At 34.7% G+C, this 22,503-nt stretch overlaps 1 protein-coding gene across 1 annotated transcript in view; it reads right to left on the bottom strand.

The window, feature by feature from the left end:
* Positions 1-22,356, bottom strand: part of Mfn1 (mitofusin 1) — a 41,853-nt gene extending 19,497 nt beyond the window's left edge. Inside the window, exons 1-9 of the mRNA XM_015494240.2 lie at positions 22,199-22,356; positions 19,917-20,052; positions 14,956-15,118; positions 12,991-13,115; positions 10,964-11,072; positions 9,247-9,354; positions 5,850-6,003; positions 5,007-5,074; positions 96-217 (exon numbers count right to left, since the gene is read on the bottom strand). Coding sequence (XP_015349726.1) covers positions 96-217; positions 5,007-5,074; positions 5,850-6,003; positions 9,247-9,354; positions 10,964-11,072; positions 12,991-13,115; positions 14,956-15,118; positions 19,917-20,052; positions 22,199-22,310 — 1,097 coding nt within the window. The 5' untranslated portion in view covers positions 22,311-22,356. The remainder of the gene's footprint in view (positions 1-95; positions 218-5,006; positions 5,075-5,849; positions 6,004-9,246; positions 9,355-10,963; positions 11,073-12,990; positions 13,116-14,955; positions 15,119-19,916; positions 20,053-22,198) is intronic.
* Between the last annotated feature and the right edge of the window lie 147 nt (positions 22,357-22,503).

The raw sequence follows: 22,503 nt of genomic DNA on the forward strand, positions 1-22,503 counted from the left end.
CTATAGTACAATTTTACAATTTAAAATCTTAGTCTTAACAAAAGTCTGATATAGAAAAACTAACATTTTTATGTTGCAATAAAATGAACTCATACCTTTTCTCTGCTGCTGCCACGTTTACTGAATCCATTATGTTTTTCACAGTATCTAGTATCTGTTTAGCTCTGATAGTGTGCTGTTCAAACTTTGTTTTCACTGCTGACTTCGAGATACACTCCTGCGAGGGGCCCAAGCCATAACACATTACTGTAATTCCATCACAACATTTTCAGGAATTTAAACACAAAAACTTGCTGATTGTAACTTAAACCAAAACAGAAACAAGGGTAGAAATAAAACAAAAAAAAAAAACAAACACACGATAAACACAACTTAAAATTACAAAGGTTAAAAAAATTAAAAGCTTCAAAAGTAAAAAGAATTTTAACAGCAAGTTCTTATCTTTGTGTATTTTTACACAGTAATGTGGCATGGTTTGACTAACATTTTAAAAATAAATGGTACTATATTTTCAATGTTAAAAAAGGTTTCCCCATCAGAATTACCTATTTGGATCATATTATACAATTCTAATCCATCTCTCTTATTTTTCTCATACTTATAATATATAACCTATAAAGTTCTTAAATGAGTTTTGAATTAGAATATTAATTTAAAAAATTGGGGGGCTGGGGATGTGGCTCAAGCGGTAGCGTGCTTGCCTGACATGCGTGCGGCCCGGGTTCGATCCTCAGCACCACATACAAACAAAGATGTTGTGTCCGCCGAAAACTAAAAAATAAATAGTGAAATTCTCAAAAAAAAAAAAAATTGGTTGATATGAGGGCTGGGGATATAGCTCAGTTGGAAGAGTGCCTGCTTTGCATGCACAGGGCCCTGGGTTTAATCCCCAATACCATTAAAAAAAAAAAAATTAGTTGAGTAATATGGTGATTCAAAAAGCTACCAAAAAGGACTTCTACAGAGTAAAATGTCAACAATTTGAAAAATAATATTTAACAACCTAGGTAATATTTTAAGTTATTTACAGAAAAATATCTATAGCTACTTCAAAGACTATTATCACTAGACGACAGTGTGGTGCACACTGGTCTGAATGATGCCCTATACCTTATTTGTTTCACCTTCAAGCTAACTGCAGCTCATAAACCATCAATAGCTGTACAAATTAACTAGTGTTTTATAAATAAAGTACATCAGAATGCATCACATTTAGTAATGGACACAATTATTTGTGAAATTTTTGCTTGAATTTTCAATATATGCAATATTACTGATCTAAATTTATTTTTACTGTGATTCATCAAGTTTATCAAACTATAATATTACAACTGAACTCATTTTTTTTACTTCATAGAAAGTCAAATTCTATAGTGACAACATTTGAAAACTATAGGGGTTTACGTAGAAAAGACATTCAGTCTGAACAATTTAAGAAATGCTAGCCTGAGCCACATCAGTACCTACAACAATACTTCATAGGAGACATGTTTATCTTCTATGACAATTTTTTTTTTTTTTGGAGGGGAGAATGCCAGGGATTGAACTCAGAGGCACTCCACCACTGAGCCATAACCCCAGCCCTATTTTGTATTTTATTTAGAGACAGGGTCTCACTGAGTTGCTTAGTGCCTCACCATTGCTGAAGCTAGTTCTGAACTTGTGATCCTCCTTCCTCAGCCCCCCGAGGTGCTGGGATTACAGGTGTTTGCCACTGCACCCAGCAATGATTTTTTTAGAATTATGGTTATATCACAATTCCCTAAGATGGATACTTCTGTAAAAGTATTATATTTAGTTGTTTATATATTTAGCTAGTACAAATTGTTAATTACATCCTGAAGCTCATTATTGTCCCTCCTTTGTAAAAATAAATAGCTTTCAAGGTTTAAAAGGTATTCACTTGGCACTGAAGTATTATGTTTATTATTCTGAAATGAATATGCTACATGCTCATTAAATGTACTACTCGGCCAGGCCGGGTGGTGCATGCCTATAATCCCAACAGCTTGGGAGGCTGAGACAAGAGGAACACAAGTTCAAAGCCAGCTTCAGCAATGGCAAGGAGCTAATGAACCCACTGCCTCTAAATAAAAAATACAAAATAGGGTTGGGGATGTGGCTCAGTAGTGGAGTGCCCCTGAGCTCAACCCCAGTACCCACCCTCAAAAAAACAAAAAATAAAAAAATAAATGTACTACTTATAACTTAGACTCAGCCCTGTCTCTAAAACTATGTATGCATTTCATTCAAATAGAAAGCCTTTAATCTTTCTCCCCTCTCCAGTATTTTGAGGTATAAAAAACAGAACAATTCACTTCTTTAGGGATAGGGCACGTGAAGAAAATTCATTTATAAAGACAACTCAGCCCATTCATTTCTTGATTGGTCTACCTTCACTTTTGCCCACGGCGAAGCTCATTTACACATCATTCATTTTCACTAATCTTCAAAATATTAGTGGTATGCATTTTAAGTATCCTATCCCATATATATCTAAAACAAAGGTTAAATATTCCAGAATGTTTCCTTCTATAAAACCACCAATAATTACCTAATAGTAAATGTCTGAATTGTAAACTACTTATTTTTTAATAACCAAAACACAACTTGAATTTTATTTTAAATAGCTGTCTCATAAATGTGCCAAACTAAGCTCCACAAAATTATAATAAAAACATAAAAATAATTTTAAAAGAAAAAGGTTAAAATAAAATTTATGTTCCTCGATGAAGTAAATCTAGATATCAGCAATGAAGATCCAAATTCGTAGATAACAGCACAATGTTAGAGCTAGACTAGACAGAAATGAAAAGATCTTGAAAAGTTATTTGGTAAATATGTTATTTTTTGATTCAAAAACACAATAATGAATAAATATAAAAAAGAAAAACAATCTTTTTCTAATTAAAAAGTATCCTAAACTGCTATTCCCATTTACCTGCAGGATATTAAAAGGCAGACTAATATGCTAATGAATCTCCATGGGAAAATATACAGCTTATAGAGTTCCTAGATTTATCAGAAACTCTAATTTCCAGAAAGTTAAAAATACTATTATAAACCAATTTAAATTCCCTCATGTCAGAATATCCTATAGGCTCCTTTAAAAACTTAATGATTGAGATTCAAAATAGTAATCATGCCAATTAAGTTAATTTTCTGATGTCCTAATAACATAAAAGTTGATGATCATATACTATTATATGTATAGTTTGTTATTAATATGTAACTAAAACAACAAAAATAAACTGCTTTTTTCTTCTAATGAACTGTTTTTTCTTCTAAAAACGGGAGCACCTGCATAGCATGCTCAAGCCCCAGATTCAATCCCCAGCACTGCAAAATATATAAATACACACACACAGAGAGAGAGAGAGAGAGAGAGAGAGAGAGAGAGAGAGAATAAGAAACTAGTTCCCAAATCTACCTGATTACTGCAATCACTTGGGGAACTTTGCCTATACATAGATTCCTAGGCAAATTCCAGCCCAACTAGATCAAAATTTCTGGGAACCTCAGGTGCCTGCAGTTCTCCAAAGTAACTCATGTGATTTTAATAATCAGCTAGTTTGGGAACCAATGCTCTATAACACACATCTTTTATTCCTCTCCTTCCTGCCCCTTCAAGATATTCTGGGAAAGCAAAAGGTGTACCATGAACCAATATGAAAGATATGTAAATGGACAAAATAGTATGATTTGGTAGAAGAAAGAATTATAAACATTCACTATATATATATATATTTTTTTTTCCCTTGTCAATAAATACAGACAAGGAAACAGAACAATACATGCTTCTCAACACATTTTCCACATGGATGAAGTAAGTGGAAGGCATGAGGAAAGTATCAATTCTCTTGTGGAAAAAAAAAGAAAGAAAATAAACAAACAATATTCTACGAGTAACTGGGAATCCATGTATATCCTACGGCTTGGCTTGAGAGGACATCTACTGATATTGCAGGAACCTCTGAAAAAGTAGAGTTCTTACTAAGGTAGCATATAGTGAGTTTTCTTTCTTAAACACTTTGTCTTCATATGTCTAAAGGTCTTTCCTCCTCTTATCAATTTAAAGATAAGGAAAAAATAAGCAAATTTTTAAAATTTTAAAAATTCTGCCAAGCACATTCAATTTTCAAGTCTGTCCTACTAAGGCAATTACCACTTAGAAAGAGGAATAATTACAGATGCCAGATTTCTAATTCTAAAGTCTTTGTGTTCATTCATAAGTGAGAAGTTGATATGGAATCTATGCAGTACTATATTAAATAGGGCTATGGAAGGTTTTAGAAGATTAATCTTAAGAACTTTTTAGTCAAATGTAGGATTTTTAATGTCTCTGAATACTCAAGTGCCTACACTATAAGAGATTAATTATCTTCTCTCCCCAATACTATACACACATCAGTCACTCACACACTTTGGTAGTTTCCCACCAGATTCCTAGTGTTGGAGCTGTATCTTAATTATTTTCTATTAACTCACTTGTTCAGAACATTTGATACAAAATGAGGAGAATGAATAGGTTGCAATACACTTTAGAAATGTTGTAAAAGTTTATCAAATGACATTAAACATGTCCTATATATCTCCATGAATAGTATGGTATCAAAAAAAAAAAAAAGAGAGAGAGGATGATTTTCACTTTGCTCTCTACTCCTTCCAACAGCAATTACATTTGTTTGCTCTTGCTTCAAATAACTGAACACCAAGAATTTCATACATTGCACAACACAAGCAATAATGAAAAAACTTTCTCACTTATAGATACATAAGGAAAAAGAATAAGGAAGAAATTATAATCTTTAATTCTCAATTCTTACAGATCATCCATTTTGCTGGGCTTCCTTTCTTCCAACTTTCCTTGTTTCACTTGCTGTGTCAGTAACTACACTAAATAACAGCAGAGGTTATTGAAAGATAGATAGTGAAAATGAAGTTATAATCACTCTCCAGTCAATTCAGGAGTTTTGCATTATTTGATACATTGACAAAATTCCTACCTCAAAAATTTGTTCAAAATTCTGAAATTCCTGTAATCTTGCCTGAAATCCTTCAGCAAGTGCCCCACCTGTAATATACAGGCAAAGACTTTTTTAAATCTAATATATCAGTCCCTTTTATCCATGAGAAATATGTCCCAAGACCCCTAGGGGATGTCTGAAACTGCAAGTAGTACTGAACCCCATATAAACTTTATCTACACATATATATACAAATTTGATGCCTTTTCCATCTTAATCAAGCATTTATCATGCACTGTGGCTGAAACTTTTGAAGCTGGAAGTACAAATTTCTTTTTCTTCTTCACAATTTCAGTTAGAAGAGTAATTCTTATGTAGATCTTAGCAACAACAACCTCAGCATACAATATTTTTTCTTTATTAAATCAACTTTTCACTTAAAATAAGCACTTTATAGCATCTCTCTGGTGTATGTCAATTGCGAGCATCAGTAACTATTTTTGCTCTTTAGGTCATTACTAAGTAAGGGTTGCTTGAACATAAGCTCTGTGATTACTAAGCAATCAACATGTTAACCAAGATGGCTGAGTAGTGTATGGAAACCTTGAACAAAAGGATGTTCCGCGTTGTCTGGAATGGACAGACTTCAAAATACTATTCAGTGCACAATTTAAAATTAACGATCTGTCTATTTCTAAAATTTTCCATTTAAAACTTTCAGACCATATCTGACCATAGAATACTGAAACCACAGTAATAAGAGGAGGACTACTGTATACAGCTAGATTTCCAGCATAATATTGTTTATATATATATATATATATATATATATATATATATTTATTTATTTATTTAAAAGGAAAACCTATTATTAATACATACCACCTTCTGGCATCCCCTGTATTTTGTGCTTTCTAGCAGTAAGAACTTCCTTTGCTGAAACAAAGAAGATACGATTTTGTGCTTCTAAACGATCCACTACTTTGAGCTCCTCTACCAAGAAATGCAGGCATCTTTCCATGTGTTGTCTGCGTACCTACAAAGAAGAATATTAAAGAATTCTAATAATTTAAATAAACATAACCAATGAACATAGATCTATACTATACTTCATTTACAATGATAGTATAGGAATAGTCCCATATACCTAAATAAATCCAGAATATTTTAATAAATAAAGTACAATACTTGACAAGAAATCTTTCTTTTAATGGTCTTCCTTTTGAACATATATTTAAAATTCTAACAAAACATCAAATATTATACAAACATCAAATATTATACAACCATTATAAAACATACTGCCGACAAATGTTAATATTTAATGGCATGGAAATGTCAAATCTGTATTAAGGATATACATGATTTTATTACAAAAAATAATGAGTATATAGATGTATATTAATTAATAATAATTAATAATAGTGGCAAGCTGGGCCCAGTGATGCATGCCCAGTCCCACCAGCTAGGGAGGCTGAGGCAGGAGGATCTGGGTTCAAAGCCAGCCTCACCAAAATCCAGGTGTTAAGCAACTCATTGAGACCCTGTCAATGTGGCATATTGGTCGAGTGCCCCTGAGTTCAATTCCCAGTCCCTCCTCCAAAAAAATTAATAATAGCAGCAGAGAAGTAAAGCCCATAAAAATCAGTGGCATTTTAATTTATTCCTTGTTTTCCTTTTCTTCTCTTCTACTAGACACTGAACCCAGGGATATTTTACTTTTGAGCTATATCCCCTGATCATTTTTTCAAACTTAATTCTGAGAGGGTCTTGGTAAATTGCTGAGGCTGGCCCTGAACTTGTGAGCCTCCTGCCTCAAATGGTGCCACACCTGGCCCTTATTATTCTTTTATTTTCTAAATTTTCAACAATGAAGCTATTAATACCTTTGAAATCAGAAAATAAGTGCTACAAAAAATTGGCTAAAATTAAGCTGTTTTGTATGTGTGTGTAAATAAGAAAGACTGATATTGTTTAATGGAAATCATTAAATTATAACTTGGGAGGCTGAGGCAGGAGGATGATGAGTTCAAAGGCAGCCTCAGCAAAAGCAAGATGCTAAGCAACTCAGTGAGACCCTGTCTCTAAATAAAATACAAAATAGGGCTGGAAATGTGGCTCAGATGTTAAGTGCTCCTGAGTTCAATCGCAGTTACCCCCCCCCCATTATAGCCCCAATTAGAAGAAAAATAATCAGTTATGGCTTTTTGGTTTTTATGAGCTATGGAAAATGCAATCAGAGTGTATAAAATGATGCTTATTTTCTTAGGAACACTGGGAATTAAAGTTGGGAAAAATGTATTAGCTAAGTACTAGACTTACAAGTTAGGCTTAAGATACTAAAATGAGCCAGGAGCAGTGGTACATTCCTATAGTTCCAGCAGTTCCAATCGGTGAGATGGAAGGACTGCAAATTCAAGGCTAACCTCCGAAATTTAGCAAAGCTAAGCAACTTAGTAAGACCCTGTCTCAAAATAAAAAATAAGGGTTGGGGATGTGGCTCAGAGTTGAAGCAGCTCTGAATTCAATCCCCAGTAACAAACAACAAAGGATACTAAAATGAGAATTAAGAATTAGAAATTATGATCTAATATTAGCCTTTTGCATTATGCTAATAGAGATCTATTAAGACTTAAGAAAATTAAGCTAAAAGGAACGTTGAACTATGTGGGGAAGAACAATTTGGAGTGGTATTTCCTAATTCTACAATGATTAAGTGAGACCCCAATTTAAAAATGTATCATTATAACAGTTAATAATATCAGGAAACAAAACTGTCTTAAGCAAAATTCCAATAGGGAGGAGAATGAAAGCAAATCATCTAACATGTAAACAGTGGTGGAAGAAGATTTTTTAACCCTTTATTCTCTAAATTTTTTACAACAAACTCATACTATTAAAATCAGAAAAACTAGTATCAAACAAATTAATATGACATAGGCCAAATACCAAATTAAAAAAAGAGTTTAAGATGTAAACTACCTGAGTTCTTAATATGCTGGTAGGAATATAAAATGCACAAGCACTTTAGATAACTCTTGAGCTGCATTTACTGAAACTGACAATATTCTTAACCTGTAATTCAACAATTCTACATACATACATATACATACATATACGTACATATTAAATATATATCCATCATTTACAGATCTCTGCATTGGTGACAACTTAGATCAGTCAAATTTGTTTGAGCAGCTATGCTGTGCTACAGGATGGGAAATGACATCTTTAGCCTCTACCCACTGGATGCCAGTAATACACTAACCCAGTTGTGACAACCAAAATATCTTCAGACATGACCAAATATCCTCTGAAAGACATAATCAACCAATCCCCCCTAAGACTCATTTGTGTATATACGTCCAAACAAAAACACATACAGAGGACACCAAAAGACACATACAAGAATATACAGAGTGATGTTATTTACTAATATACAGCAGCTTAATATAGAAAAATAGGGCTGGGAATGTGGCTCAGAGGTTGAATGCTCCTGAGTTCAATCACAGTTACCTGCCCCCCATTATAGCCTTAATTAGAAGAAAAATAATCAGTTATAGCTTTTTGTTTTTTATGAGCTATGGAAAATGCAATCAGAGTGTATAAAATGAGGCTCTCTTAATTTTGAAATCAGAACATAAACAGTTTATTTTCTCTTATTATTAACAAAATAATTACAGGATACAATACCATATATCAATGAGAATAAACATAATACAGATGCCTAGGACAAACACAATGTTGAACAAAAGAAAACAGACACAAAGGTAGATACTACACAATTCTATCACATAAAGTTGAACAACTAGAAAAATAAATCTATGTGTTAGAAGTCATTTTAGGCATTTAATTCTTGGGAGAGAAGACAGAGGACAGGAGAGACTATGAGGGGGGATTCTGGGTATTAGGAATCTTGTGGTTTTTTTATTTGGACTCTCACACAGGAGTTTTAAACTTATGAAATTCAAAGAGCTGGATACTTAAATGATTTATCTATGTATTTTTCTGTTACTTTATACTTCAATAAAAAGTTAAAAAGAAAAAAAGTTTCTCAAGTACTGAAATGATTAGATAGTACTTTATAACAATTTTTCTTCAAAATAGTTTAATATTTTGGTGTCTATCACTAATCAACTTTACGTATTCTGTAATCATATTCTTTTCACAAGAGAATACTTCTTATAATGTTCTGACATACTTTTCTCAGACAAGTATGTATTGAAAGTATTCTCAGACATGACTGTATTTAAAAATTTACAGGAAAAAAATAACTTACATCTTCCATATATTCTGGCTCTGATGCAGAAGCATCCCAACGATTATTCAGTATGAAAATATTAGGCTTGGAAAGTCGTTCATTCACTTTGTGAAAAAAATGTTTCTCCTGTAAAACATTAAAAACAAACAGTAGGGCTGGAGTTATAGGTCAGTGGTAGTGCGCTTGTGTAGTACATGTGAGGCACTGGGTTTGATCCTTAGCACCATATAAAAGTAAAATAAAAATAAAAGTATTGTGTCCATCTACAAATAAAAATATTTTTTAAAAAACAGTATATTCACTTTTAAATGATACTTTCTATTTATATTTGAAATTTTTACTTGAACCATTTATACAATAATGATCAACATCCACTGATAAAGGATCCCAAAACACCATATGCACATTAAATGTTTCAAAGATGAGAAAATTAACATGTAAGAAGGCAAAAGTGATAACTGCTATTGCTCTTGCCACGAGTCCTTTTGAATTTAACCAATATTTATCAGACTCTACTACATGCAAGATATAATTGGAACTGTTGGATACAACAATCCATGCTCTCAAAAGCTACCTAAAATCTATTTTTTTTTTTTGGTACTGGAGATTGAACTCAAGGGCACTCAAACACTGAGACACATCCCCAGCCCTATTTTGTATTTTTTATTTAGAGACAGGGTCTCACTGAGTTTCCTAGTGCCTTGCCTTGCTGAGGCTGGCTTTGAACTCATGATCCTCCTGTCTCAGCCTCCTGAGCTGCCCTAAAATCTTTTTTAAGAGTTATTAATAATAATGTAAACTACTTACATGCATGGTGGCACACACCTACAATCCCAGCAACTTGGGAGGCTGAGGCAAAAGGATCACAAGTTCAAGTCCAGCCTCAAGAAGTTAGGGAGGCCCTAAGTCACTTAAAGAGACCTTGTCTCAAAACGAAAAATAAAAAAGGCTGGGGATGACTCAGTAGTTAAGCACTGCTGGGTTCAATTCCTAATACCAAAAAACAAAAACAACCCAAAAAAAGACAGCATAAATGTAAGATATAGTAGTGTACACGGTAACTCCAGCTACTCAGGGAATTGAGGTAGGAGGATCACAAGTTCCAGGCTACCTTGAACAACTTAATAAGTACCAGTCTCAACATAAAAACCCAAAAAATAAAGGGCTAGAGATGTAATTCAGTGCTTATCTAGCATTTGCAACACCCTACGTTCAGTCCTTCAGTCCCCAGTACTACCAAAAACAAAACAAAAAAACCCATAAACAAAGGACCAAGAATCTTCAATATTTAACTTCTTCTGTGTTTGTGGAAGAGATCTATAGACACAAGATAAGGTGACTAGGCTGGGAGTGTGGCTCATTGGGATAGCACTTGTACTTTCATAAACATCATGTGTAAAGCCCTACGTTTAATCCCCAAAATCCAGACAGATATCCTGGATAATCTAAATTTAATAGCAGTCTAAAGTGTATCCTGGTAAACTGGAACCTACAATATATACAGGTAAAGCTGAAAAAGGGTAACAAAACTGAAAATATGAAAAGCTTTGCCTGATAAATGGTAGAAAGTGGGAGTGGTTTGTGCTTTATGGTCCTATGGAAACACAAATGCTTTCATTCACCCAATTTTAGATTTCTTTCTAATACATGATTTGGATTTCACTCACTTTTTGGAATTAAAATGAATATCAATTAGTTGACTGACCCCAAACACAGTAATATGATTATATCCTACCGTGTTCATTAGTGTTGATTCCGAGTTTGCAACCAAAACAAAGACATCAGCATCTAGGCAAAACTTATCAATCCAGCTATCCAGTTCTGTTGTAACATCTGTGCCTGGACTAATAGGAATGAAATAAAGATTGAATTATATGAAATTTTTTAAAAAGAAAATTTGGGTTATACAATTTTGTTTAGACTTTCATGTATTATTTGAAGCCTAAAGGACCATGATTACTATGATTCCTAGGAAATTTTAATAGTAATTTTTGACAAAGCAAGTAATGATCAATTTTTAAATCTTCTTAATCTTTATGTTCTAAAAGATTGAAAAATAAAATAAATACTGAAAAACAAAACAAACTAGGCTAATAGATAATTAAAAAATGAGGCTCTGCGAGGTATATCTGGTTCAGCTCAGAGATTTAAGTGCTTTTAAAAGCACAAATAATAAAAAATAAAATACCCTCTGGTAGATATAAACTTAATATACCATCTATACTATAAAAATTACAGTGAAGGATTTGCCTGTTGTATATCTTGACTGGAGGGATTATGGATATAGTTCAGCTATGAAATAAAGCAAAATTGACTAATATTATATTTAAAATATTTTGATTTCACAAGAATCTTCTCTCTCCTTTGAGTTATCCCACTGATTATAATATGAAACACTGTTCCAATAAGGAAAACCCATCATCAAAAACAAATGGTTCATATAAAACACTAAAATTTTAACTGAATAAAGAACACACCAAAATTTTTAAAAACATTAAATACCTTTCTTAGCTAATGATAGTGATAACTGATATGCATAATCATTTTATTAAGAATCAGTATAGTGGGATGATTTTTAAAACATCACAAGGACTGAGACATAGCTCAGTGGTAGAGCGCTTGCCACTTGCCTTCCATGCATAAGGCCCTGGTCTCAAATCCCATACCACAAAATAAATTAATTTTAAAAAATAAAAACTGTTGGAGGGCTGGGGTTGTGGCTCAGAGGTAGAGCGTTCACCTAGCATGCATGAGGCACTGGGTTCAATCCTCAGCACCACGTAAAATAAAATAAAGACATTGTGTCCACCTATAAGTAAAAACTAAATATTTAAAGGGCTGGAGATTTGGCTCAAGTGGTAGCGCGCTCGTCTGGCATGCATGCGGCCTGGGTTCGATCCTCAGCACCACATACAAACAAAGATGTTGTGTCCGCCAAGAACTAAAAAATAAATATTAAAATCCTCTCTCTCTCTTTCTCTTTCTAAAAAAAAAAAAAAAAAAACTGTCATAAATTCAGATTAATCAAAGAGCACTGAAAAAAAAAATCCAAAAGCATTCTATTAGCTCTTGAAAAACAAAAAGTTGTATGAGTTTTCCAATAAAGTTATTTTGGGAAACTGAAGAACCAAGTCATAGGCCGGGTGTGGTGGCTCACACCTGTAATCCCAGTGGCTTGGGAGGCTGAGGCAGGAGAATCATAAATTCAAAGCAGGCCTCAGCAATTTAATGAGACCATCTTAAAATAAAAGAAAAAAGGGTTGGCAATGTGGCTCAGTGATTAAGTGGCCTTGGGTTCAATCCTTGGTACAAAGAAAAAAAAAAGAACCAAGTCTTGAGCTGAGGATGTAGCTCAGGGGTAGAATGCTTGCCTAGCATGCACAAGGCCATGGGTTCAATTCCCCAGTAACGCACATGCATGATACAAAAAGAACCAAGTCACTATTGGCTAAGAAAAATATTTAAAGTTATTACCTCTATATATCTAGTTATTACTCTAGATATCGAGAGTTAGACAATTTGTAACTTCCAACCATTTATCCAAACTATAAAATTCTCTTAAGGAACCCTCCAAAATGAATATCTTTTAGAATTTCTTCTAACAAAATTAGACTATACAACTTGAAAACAGAAACCAACACTCTGAAATGAGACCAAGTAGCAACTGAACATTTGAAGTTTTGTGTAGCACATGCTATAAACAGCATTATTTTATTAAATAAACGTATACCCAGAGAAAAAACAGTTCATATGTAATTTTACCTGTCTACTAAAACCAAGTCATCTCTCAATAGGGCACATTTTGCCTTTGGCCAAAACACATGCACAAGACAGCCAGCTTTCAAGTCTTTGTCCATATGGAGGGCATGGGCCAGCTGATTAACTGTCTAAAGCAGGAGAGGAAACAAAAAAATTATACTTGTAATAAAAACTTTTTAAAGATTTAAATATTCTGATTTGGCACAATATCATTTTTGCAAAAGACAGAACTTTAAATAATTTGAAATAAAAACATCTGAACAATGTTAAGAAACCTCAGCTTTGAAATAATACAGTAGGGAAAAAATGGTTTCCTTCAAAGAGTTTACTCATACTATCTTACAAAATCATCATGGTTGGAAATATTCTAAGTGACCTAACAAATTGAACTCTAGCAATGGAATCCTATGCAACTCCTGAAAGTGACACTGGTTTTACAAATCATTATTTTGTAATCTTTGTTCTTTTGGCCTGTTTGCATTCTCTGACTCTTCTAAAACCAATATGTATTGATAAGTATCAAAAGAGAAACATGAGAAGAGATATTGTTATTAAAATAGTTTTAAAATTCCTATAGGAATAGTGGAAGCAATATAAAAAGTCAATAAATATTTTTTTTTCCCTCGGTACTGGAAATTAAACCCAGGGGAGCATTATCACTGAGCTAGGTTGCACAGGCTAATAAAATTATGATAGCAAAAGTACCTATCTAACAGAATTGTGATGAAGTTTAAGTTATTATAAGTGCTTAAGATAAGCTCTTATAATAACTTAAACTTAAGTTCTAAACTACACAAGAATCAAAGTTTATTTATATTGCAAAGCAAACTTCTACTTGAGGTTAACAAATTTAAATGTGGGAGTAGGGGAGAGGAGGAATAATGCAATGAAGGAACAAAATTGGAAGTAGAAAACAAAGATCAGGAAAAAAGAGAAAATTTCTTTAAAATATCTCACAATATATTTGCCCTTGAGAATCTAAAGCTACAAGTAAGTATGAATTATGGCTTGGTAAAAATCCTAATTACAAAATATTAGTGATTCCTGTACAGGTTAAAAGTTTGAAAAGTATTTTCATAAACATAATTTTTTCTCATAACAAAAGTGAAGGGTACAATCAGTCCAAGAAGGTAAACTAATATAGACCGTTATCTAATACTAAGTCAAACAGCAAACCCATAGAACTAGACATATGACTTTACCTTCAGTTTAGCAAAACCTAAAATGGCAAGAATCTTCAATACTGAACTTCTTCTGTGTTTGTGGGAGAGATCTATAGACACAAGATAAGGTGACTAGGCTGGGAGTACTGCTCACTGGGATAGCACTTGTACTTTCATAAACATCATGTGCAAGGCCCTACGTTTAATCCCCAAAGGTGGGGAAGGGTATCTATAATGAGACACTGCCTTACCAATTCCTTTCAGCTCAGAGCTATCATCTTACAACCTAATTTCTATTTTATTCTTTTATTGGCTGAAGGAGTATGGTGACACTGAATTAGAAATTTGTGAAAGGCATGTGTCCAACTACAACTAAATTTAAAAAAAAAAAAAAAAGGAAGAAATTTGTGAAAGGGCTGGGGATTAGCTCAATGGTAGAACCTTTGCCTAGCATGTGCAACGTCAAGGAAGGAAGGGACTGAGGGAAGGAGAAACAAATCAATTTGTGAAACTAGGGAATTGTAATAGTCCTTATTTAATAAATCTATAACATTTATTTACAAATATGGTTAATAACTTCTCCTAAAGTAAGACACAGTTAAGGACAGGTTTTATTCTTTCAATAATTTCACTCTGAAAGCAAAAGACTTTTACAAGAACTAAAATATCAATGATGCCTTTAAAAGTTATAAATAAAAATATTAACAATACTTCCATCTTCTGCAATGTAGCCATCTTATAAAATTTTAAAACTTCAAGGACACTAATGCTGGTATACCATGTTGCTAAAGGTTAAATACTATACCTTCACACTCTTTTTTTCATCTGATCCTTCTGTCATAAGATAAGCTTTATCTCCATCAGTTCCTTCAACACTTAGGAAGCAATTGGTTGTATGGCCAATCCCACTAGGGAGAACTTTGTCCCATAACATTGCATTGATAACAGAGCTCTTCCCACTGCTTGTTCTAAATATACAAAATCATGAAAAACAAAACATTAACAATAAAAAAGTTAATTCTTTCACTAGGTTTCAAACCAACTTTTTCAAAATTCCAATTTCATTGGAAGTTCATCAGATTGTATTTTTTGTTAAAAAAAATTAAAAAAGTTAACCTCACTTAAATATTAAGAATGTATATTTAAAGTAGGAGCAGAGAACACCAGAAAACAAACCCCACCTTTTTCATATATCTATCCTTAATTTTTCTTTCTCAGTTCTTGTGGAAATTTCAAATCACAAGTCAAAATTCTGTAATGCTCCTCCCATTATAAAAATGGGGTCTAATGTCTCATCATCTTAAATCTGGGCTGATTTGTGACTGCTTCAACAAATAACACACGTCAGAAGTGACACTGGGTGACTTCCAAGGCAAGGCATAAAAGGCAATGAAGCTTCTGGACTGTTCACTGGATCACATGCACTTGGAACGTTGCCATGTAAGAAGTCCAATTACTCTGAATCTGCTGCACTACGAGAAAGTCAAGCTAAACAGAAAGGTCCAGCTAAATGCTCTAATTGAAAGCCCTATTCTTCTACTCTTCTCAGGCAAGTACCAGGCATGTGAGTAAAAAGATTTCAGATGATTCTAAAACTCAGTTGTTAAACCTCCTCCAAATCTTCATGAGGCTCCAAATACCATGGAACAAGGAAAGACAAGACATCCCTGCTGTGCCCTATCTGAATTCTTGACTCAGAATCAGTGAACATAATAAAATGGTTATATTTAATTTGCTAAGTTTGGGATAATCTGTTATGCATTTATACTTCTGAAGACACTGAAACCCTAAGAACACCTCATACCACTTTAAGAGCTTGCTTTCCAATCAGCTCAAAACCCAGAAATTATTCAGAGCCTTTTGCTTCACTGCAAAAACAGCATCTTTATGGTACATGCTTCACCTCTTTCTCTCAGTCTAAGAGTCATACTCTACTTGTGTTATGGATATTGCTCCTCACTTCCTCCCTAAGGAACCACTTCATCTTAATTATCTCAACAGTGCTCCCATTGCCACTACACACATCTTACAATGACACAGATGACCTCTCTCAAAATTAATCCTTTTAATGACTGCATGAAGCTTTGCTGCAATGATCCTCAAGAACAGTCTGGGTCCCCCCATCCCCATCAGAATCATCAGGTAAGCCCACTAATGATGTAGATTCCTAAGATACACTGTAAACCTACAGAATCAGAGTCTGGTAGTGCTCCCTGAATGATTCTTATGTGCACTGAAACTGGAGACACTGTCACCTTGTCTTCCCAAACATTAAAGAAAAAACAATTGTTGGGGGTGGGGGGTCCTTCCCAAAGGCACCATGCAATTCTATAGCAGACACCAATGTTGTGTCCTTTAATTCTTTTCTGACATTATCTGCCTAGAGATAGTGTCAGATCCTACAGGTCAAGAGCTTAGTCTCCCAAGTCCATCCCCCAATTTAGATACCAAATGAAAAGTTCTAGGTTATGGTCTGTGCTTCTGACCAAAAAAGGTTTAAGTTAGGGTTCCCTTAAACCCCCTTCCTGGGTCCAATAATTTGCTAGGACAGCTCCTGGAACTCAAGGAAACACTTTACTTCATTTATTAAAAGGATATTATAAAGGACAGATGAGGGCTGGGGATGTGGCTCAAGCGGTAGCGCGCTCGCCTGGTATGCGTGCGGCCCGGGTTCGATCCTCAGCACCACATACAAAGATGTTGTGTCCACCAAATACTAAAAAATAAATATTAAAAATTCTCTCTCTCTCTCTCCCTCTCTCTCCTCTTTCTCACTCTTTGAAAAAAAAAATAAAAAATAAAGGACAGATGAATAGTCAGATGAAGAACTAGACAGGGCAAAGGAGGAGGGAAAATATCCATTCCCTCTTGGGATGTTCAACCCTGCCAACACTTTCAGCAACCTGGAACCTCATCAATCTGGATTCCGAGTTTTTAGGGAGCTTAATCTCCAGCCCCCAGCCACCCACCTTCCTGGAAGTTGGTATGTTGAGGCTAAAAGTTCCAAACTTCTTATTACTTAGTCTTTCTGATGACTGATCCCATCCTTAAGGTAGGCAGGGGCTCCACCCTAAGCTACTATATTAGCATAAACTCAGGTTTATTCATAAGAGGCTCATTCAAAATAAGAAAAGCTATTCTTATAACTCAGTAAATTCCAAGGGTTTTAGGAACTCTGTGACAGGACCAGGGTTCAAAGACCAAATATATTTCTGGCTATATCCAGGCAACACACACTTGTCATCCCAACTACTCAGGAGGTTGAGGCAGGAGGATTGCAAGTTCGAGGCGCGCCTCAGCAAATTAGGGAAACCCTGTCTCAAATTTTTAAAAATGAAAAGGTCTAGGGATATAGCTTCGTAGTACAGTGCCCCTGGGTTCAATCCCTGGTACCAGGAGGTAAATAGAGCAAATATATTTGTTTACATTGTGTACCAATTCTAATTTTCCTTTTACCTGTCTAGAATCTCTGTTCCTGAAAGGTTTCTCATCCTCTCCCTAATTCATTGTCTTTCCTTTTCAAGACACCACCCTTTTCATATTGAAAGCTAATACAGATGTTCCTCAACTTATGATGGGATTATACACGAATAAACCCATAGTAAATTGAAAATACCATGTTGCTGAAAATTCACTTAATGCATCTAACCTCTTCAACATTACAGTTTACCATCATATAGACTACAGTTGTTTTTATTTGTAATCATGGGGCTGACTTGGAGTTGTGGCTTGCTGCCACTATCCTGAGTCTGGAGAGTATTATTTCATACATCACTAGCCCAGGAAAAGATCAAAATTCAAAAGGTAATTGCAGCTGAGTACACACTGCTTTTGTACCACAGAGAAGTCAGAAAAAAAAAAATCGCTAATAGAACCATGGTAAATTAAGGACCAGCTGCTTGGACCTACCTATTTCTCCTTCTCAAGTAGTACAGCTTGAGTCACTGCCTCTTCAGGAGGCTTCTTCCCACTCCTACTCCACCCTAATCTGAGGTACAACCTCTTTTATGGAGCCATCTCCTATCAAACTCTTGTTGCCAAGTGTAAGAAGCAGAAAATGAAAACACAAAATAATGGAACTTTGTAAAAAGCTTTGAAGGACATAAGCAGGGTGCTTCAAGAAAGAATGACTGAGGGGCTGGGATTGTGGCTCAGCAATAGAGGGCTCGCCTAGCACAGGCAGGACCCGGGTTCAATCCTCAGCACCACATAAAAATAAAGGCACTGTGTTGCGTCCACCTACACCTAAAAAATAAATGTTTAAAAGAAAGAAAAAGAAAGAATGACTGAATGCCAGGTATAGTGGCATACATCTGTAATCTCAGCAACTTGAAATGCTGAGACAGGAAGATTCCAAGTTCCAGACCAGCCTCAGCAACTTAGCAAGGCCTTCTCTCAAAATAAAAAAAAAAAATAAAAAGGGCTGGAGAGGCGGCTCAGTGATTAAGCATCCCTCATTTCAATCCCCACTATCAAAACAAAACAAAAAAAAAAAGAAGAAGAAGAAGAAGAATTGTGAAGGAATTTCTTTGGCAGAGTAACAAGGGAAGGCTTCTGAAGTATTAATATTTAGGATAAAATCTGCAGAGTAATCTAGACAGAGGAAATTGCAAGTACAAAAGCCCTAAGATGGAAAGTAGAAGACCTATGAGGTTAGTTCAGTAAATAAATGCTCCTACTGGTACTGAGGTAGGACAGAATAAAAGAAATAGAAGAGAAACAGAAAGGAAGGGCAAGGAAATAAAATTTTAATTCAGAAGTTCTAAATACTTTTCCAGGCCTCTCATTCACCAAGCCAATCTCTCTCCCAGGCCTACCATTCCCAAATTTCTGGGAAATCTATAAATCTTAAATTTATAAATCTTAACCATAAATTCACTTATGATAATTACCTTGTGCACTGTTAAACAGCCCACCAGATTAGCCAAAGAGACATAATATTTTGAAAAACTTATAATTTAGAGAAACTTTCCAACATTATCTATTGATCAGATAATGAACACCACATTGGCCTAAGGATTCTAAGAATGACCAAAACACCATAAGCCATCGAGCACCAGACTGTTATCATCCCTACATATCTTTCCATACCCACCACTAACAAAATTTCATATAAAAGAGCCAAGAACCCCAAAAGTGCATCTCTCATACTTCAGATGGCCCACATTCTCCCTTGAACATGTATCTGCATTCCTAAATAAATCTGTGTATGCCTCTGCCTGATGTGTGCTGAAATTCTTTTTCATCATTCTGGACCTATCTAGTTCTAAGCTGAGTTCCTGCTTCTCTCCCAGAAACTCCTCAGGACCCTCCTCTGGAGACATCTCTTCTCCTGTGACAGGATAAAGCATGATGTTTGTGAAAAAAAGTATGGAGCTAGTTAGTCATTTGTCTTTGCACCTCTCATGCCTAACAGAATACATAATATACAGGGAGTTAACAATTAATTTTATTTTCTTTTTAAGGTGTTACAAATCAACCCAGGGCCCTGAGTGTGCTAGGTGAGTGCTCTACTACCCAGCCCATTAACTGATTATTAAATTAATCTGTAGGCTATGGCAGAGATAACTCTATCATTCCAGACAATTACACTGAGAAATTCCTTTACATTCTAATAGCTTTCATATCTAACACAGGTACAAACTGTTGGGATGTGTGGGGAGGGAGGGTGAATATAACTTGCTGAAACATCAGACAAAGTTGGGGATATGACCAAGAAGAGCTGATTTCTAGAAACCTACCTTAGAAGAAATAATAAAGGATTACCTGCCAAAAAATGCCACTTTCATGTGTCTCCGAGACAGCACCTCACCAATGACAGAAAGCTTATTTTTACACCCCTGTATTTCCACCAAATCATCTTCAGTGGCTATTCGATCAAGTTCTGGATTCCTGTATGTTGCTGCAAAATTGAAATGATATTAGAAATACCATTCAGTGGAACACCTAAAACTATGTTTTGGCTTTGTTCTATATTAAAATATTTGAAAAATAAAAATGCTCATAGTCTAATGAGTATTTGGTAAAAGATCCATGCTCTGTTGCAATGGGTCATAAGAATACTGCCCAAAAGAATTTCAGACATTAAAAATTGCAAGAATTTATTATTCATCTAGATTTCAAAAATACAAAGTATCTACCTGACATAAAAATCCAATTCCAAAGAAAAAAACAAAAATCTAATAACCACCTGTTACTGTTCCAACTAACTGAAAGCTGAGAACCTGGGCCTACACGCTAAGAAATAAAGTTTAAACAAAAACCCTTCAGAAATTAAGATATGGTTCAGTTTCCAGGCTAAAAAAGACCTTGCAACCTTATCACTTCTTGTTCTACTTCCTACAGGGATGGAGCAACACAATTCACTCAACATGAAAAGACAGAGGAAAGAGAATTACAAGTTAAATCCCACTTCATAGCTTTAATGATACCTGCCCACTCTAGCTCAACCCTTCCTCTTCCTCTGTTCTTCCAAGCACCAGGAGCTAGAAAAGCCTGGGTTTAAAAGCAGAACAACTTTTTCTACTGTTTTATTTTAGGAGTAAGAGATAAACTGATATTTGCAATCTTATCACCTCTTTTTCCAAAGTAAAGACATTTGCCTGTCTAAATGATCCTAATTAGAGACAACAGTGCCACTTAAAACTTACCCAGTGCTTGTCTAATTAAACTTAAATTTTCCATCTCATTTTACCTTTCTATACATTAATAAAAATATGTGCAATTTGGTAAATAGCACTGGCTAAAGTATTACTACACTTTTTCATTTTACTTTTGTTGTTCCTGATCTTTTTTGCAACACTTTTTTCTGAGGTTCTAGAACCAGTAAAAATGAATTCAGATTCAAAACTTGCCCTTTTCACTAACTCAATTTATTAGACTCATCACAGATTACATTTAACCTCATTGTCACTTTCTATCAACATTTTTAGGAAAAAACCCCTAAAGTTACTGTGCAAAACAAAAAAAGAAGTCACTGTGAAAGCTCAAATTCCTTCCAAATTGGAAACATAAAGATACTATACCAGTAATTTTTTCCTCCTCATTCAACAATAGAACTTGAACTGTGTCAACTTGGTGCTAGTGACAAAGTGAGACAAAGATGAAGAGATTTGAGCTCAAAATCTGGTGAGGGAGGGTTAGGAGAACAAGGGGGGAAAAGTATGATTCTATCAACCTAACAAATGTTTCCCCATGTCACCAGAGTAGTTTATATAATAATTCCCCCCTTTCATTGTATACTTAATGGACACACAATCTTAAAAGCTAGAAGAATTTCAATAGTTATTTCTAAATTAGTGTATCCTGGGAAGACATTCCTTACCATCTTTGCCTGAACAGTTACACGGAATTTTATGAAAATTAGCCAAGGGCAGTGGGGCACATCTACATTTATAATCCCAGCAACCTGGAAGACTGAGGCAGGAAGATTCCAAGTTTGAAGCCAGCCTTAACAAGTTAACAAGACCCCATCTCAAAAATTAAAAGGGCTGGGACTATAACTCAGTAGTAAATTGTCCCTGAGTTCAAATTCCCAGTACCATGAAAGGAATGAGAAGAAAATAATATTTTATGAAAACTCCTTTTACCCTTTCTGCACTGTAACTTTGCCTTATGTAAGAAGAAAATTTAGGGCCTGAGGTCTTGGTTTAATTAAGTTGGGGAAGAATGACTGTGGACTGCCTATTTTTCACTAGGCACTTAGGGCTGTGTAATCTTGGGCAAACTGCTTAATTTTGCTGTGCCTTGGTTTCCTTACCTTCAAAATGAGTATGATTATAACCACCTTAGTGGTGATATGAGGATTGAAGAAGTTATTAATATAATAAAGTGCCTAGAATAAATAGTACTTTACATATAAGCACTTATTCCTTAACTGTTAATACCATTTAATTTTCTGGAGAGCAGAAATGGGTTTTATTAATTACGGACTCCCTCAAAGTATACAGAACAATGTCCAAAATGAGTTTAATAGCTAGAGTTGAAATAATAAAGCACCTTTACATATTTTCAACAGTAATCATTTTAAGAACTTAAGAGGAACTAACCTTCAACAAAATGTGATCCTTCAGTAACAAACTCCAGTAACTGGGCAAATATTGCAGTAATTGCCTTCTTAGCCAGCACAAAGTGCTTCAGTGGAGAAGCCGATTCTGCCATTATGCTACTAAAGGAAGAAATAAAGTTATAAAAGCGGGTACTTAGCACTGGTACTGGCCTATATGGGCCCAGCTACCTGGGTGGCAGAGGTAGATATATCAATTGCACCCAGGAGCCTGGGCAACACAAAGACCTTGTCTCTGGGACAAAAAAAAAAAAAAAAAAAAAAAAAAAAAAAAAAAAAAAAAAAAAA

This window comes from Marmota marmota, unplaced genomic scaffold (genome assembly GCF_001458135.2).
Source record: "Marmota marmota marmota unplaced genomic scaffold, marMar, whole genome shotgun sequence".
Classification (NCBI taxonomy): domain Eukaryota; kingdom Metazoa; phylum Chordata; class Mammalia; order Rodentia; family Sciuridae; genus Marmota; species Marmota marmota.